General features: G+C 36.8%; 1 protein-coding gene across 1 annotated transcript in view; it reads right to left on the bottom strand.

Annotated features, from left to right (window-relative positions):
* Positions 1-1,330: 1,330 nt before the first annotated feature.
* xaf1 (XIAP associated factor 1) overlaps positions 1,331-2,500 on the bottom strand; it is a 5,631-nt gene continuing 4,461 nt past the window's right edge. The window contains exons 6-7 of the mRNA XM_079225114.1: positions 1,608-1,826; positions 1,331-1,511 (exon numbers count right to left, since the gene is read on the bottom strand). Of these exons, the coding sequence (XP_079081240.1) occupies positions 1,479-1,511; positions 1,608-1,826 (252 nt within the window). The 3' untranslated portion in view covers positions 1,331-1,478. The remainder of the gene's footprint in view (positions 1,512-1,607; positions 1,827-2,500) is intronic.

The raw sequence follows: 2,500 nt of genomic DNA, 5'->3' as shown, positions 1-2,500 counted from the left end.
AATAAACCCTTTAAGGCGGAAATAAAGAGAATAAAATGGATTGTTTTTTGAGAAAATAAGTTTTTTTTTAAACTTATTATTTGCTAAAAACTAATTTTCTATTTAGGATTATGCAGGTAAATATTTATCGGCGCTGCTCCGAAAGCATTTCTGTCGCTCGTACGTTTAATCTCTGTCGTTGTTTTTAATATTCATATTGTTCACAGGATTATCTGCTTATTGTTGTGTACGGAAGATTTCCTCCTCACAGTATTTGAATTAACTCCAGTTTGTTCCTGGAAGACTTGACACGCGAATATTTAATATAAGTTTTACCTTTTTAGTTTTTGTGAAGTGGATTTGCCTGAGGCCCGTTTTCATCTTACAGTTGTTAAAAACAACAACAACGACATGAATGAATTCCCTTTTGGAGAACATAAAGAGATATCTGCGTATTTAAAGGCGGTCACTTTATTGCTGCTGTACTGATGGAAACAATATGGATTCAGCAAGTGCCTTTGAAGTGATTGTTGCTTTTAGTGTTCGCTACAATATTAATAAATTTATCAGATTATTTATCGCCACTGTTCTAAACTTTCAGTCGGATGTTATTGTCGTTGGCTCGCTGGAATCAATTATTAGCCAATTTGTGTGTTTTCATTTTCGTTTTTATATATTTTAATAGAAGAAAACTGATCTATTTTCCCGAAATACTAAATTAAATGTACTGTAAGAGAATACTTGTGTATAGCTTTGTGCAAACAACGCAAATATTAAATATGTCTCACTTCATTTGTTGTGTTGTTTATCTTTTTATTTTCAGTAATAATAGTACAGTTTAGTTTTAATTTTTTTACCTTCTAGCTAATGACTTTAATTACCGTGACATGTTGAATTTGGGACGTTTCAACTGCACATAACAAAATGTGGTCAAATTACAAAGAAGACATTTTATACATTTGTTTCCGTTTTATTTTATTTCAGTGTCTTTTTTCTTGTAATTTAAGCACGTTGGCATTTTTCCTCCTTTATCTTTCATCTGTTCCAATGTTGCAGAGATGCAAAACATTATTTAGAATTTTTGTGCCCAAGTAGCTCGATAAACTTCTCCTGACGTCGACTCTGCGTCCTCTAGTAATTTATATATATATATATATATATATATATATATATATATATATATATATATATATATATCTATATATGCATCCACACACACATGTATATACATACTGTATATATACATCCATATGGACTCCATTTACAATGACAATTCAATTAAACTAAATAAACTTATTTATATGTATTTTAAATGAATGCATCTCAGATTTTTTACATGGAAATATTTTAATTTCAATGGCAACTTCAGCAGCAACTGATCCATTGTTGATCAACTAAAGAAAATTGCTCAACGTGACGCTTCTGACGAAACATTCAAAGCACCGATTTAAACCCCCAAAAAATTCTAGTGTTAACTTTTTTTCTCTCTCTGTTCCCCTCTATCTCAAGTTAATGACGATTCGGCACTTCACCTGAAACAAACACAGAGATGAACAAATAAAAAAATGTATACATATATCTATATATAAATATAAATATATATGTATATAAAATCGTGCAGGTGTTACCTCGTGCCAGCGCAGGGTGATGAGCGGCAGCGCCAGGTGACAGTGTGGGCAGGTCTTGATCTGGTCCGGGTCCCCGGCCCCGGCTCCTCCGCAGGGCCGGTCTGAGGCCTGGAAGCCTCTCGACAGCCACGGGGTGGCCCTCTGCTCGGAGAAGTGCTCCTCATCCTCAGTCTCTTTCTCCTCTTCAAATGTCAACCTGGTTGCTAGGAGACACTCCAGCTGGTTTAGGAAAGATGTAAACAAAAGTGGATTTTGACGAAAGAGATTATGAGAAGAAAACACTTTTCTTTCTTTTGCTAAATTTAGTTGAATTGCGAAGCAGAGAAAACACAATCGGTAGGTTTTGGATACGGATGTGCTTTTTGCAACCATGAAACAGGAAGTGTTGAAGATGCATTCTCTCTGCTGACCATCAGGGGGCGACTCCTCTGGTTGTATAGAAGTCTATGCTTCATGTGTTAAAGCTGCATTCTCTATGCTGACCATCAGGGGGCGACTCCTCTGGTTGTATAGAAGTCTATGCTTCATGTGTTAAAGCTGCATTCTCTATGCTGACCATCAGGGGGCGACTCCTCTGGTTGTATAGAAGTCTATGCTTCATGTGTTAAAGCTGCATTCTCTATACTGACCATCGGGGGGCGACTCCTCTGGTTGTATAGAAGTCTATGCTTAATGTGTTAAAGCTGCATTCTCTCTCCTGACCACTAGGAGGCGACTCCTCTGGTTGTATAGAAGTCTATGCTTCATGTGTTAAAGCTGCATTCTCTATACTGACCATCGGGGGCGACTCCTCTGGTTGTATAGAAGTCTATGCTTCATGTGTTAAAGCTGCATTCTCTCTCCTGACCACCAGGGGGCGACTCCTCTGGTTGTATAGAAGTCTATATAAATGA

This window comes from Taurulus bubalis (genome assembly GCF_910589615.1).
Source record: "Taurulus bubalis genome assembly, chromosome: 10".
Lineage (NCBI taxonomy): Eukaryota > Metazoa > Chordata > Actinopteri > Perciformes > Cottidae > Taurulus > Taurulus bubalis.
This window is presented reverse-complemented; position numbering and strand designations above follow the sequence as displayed.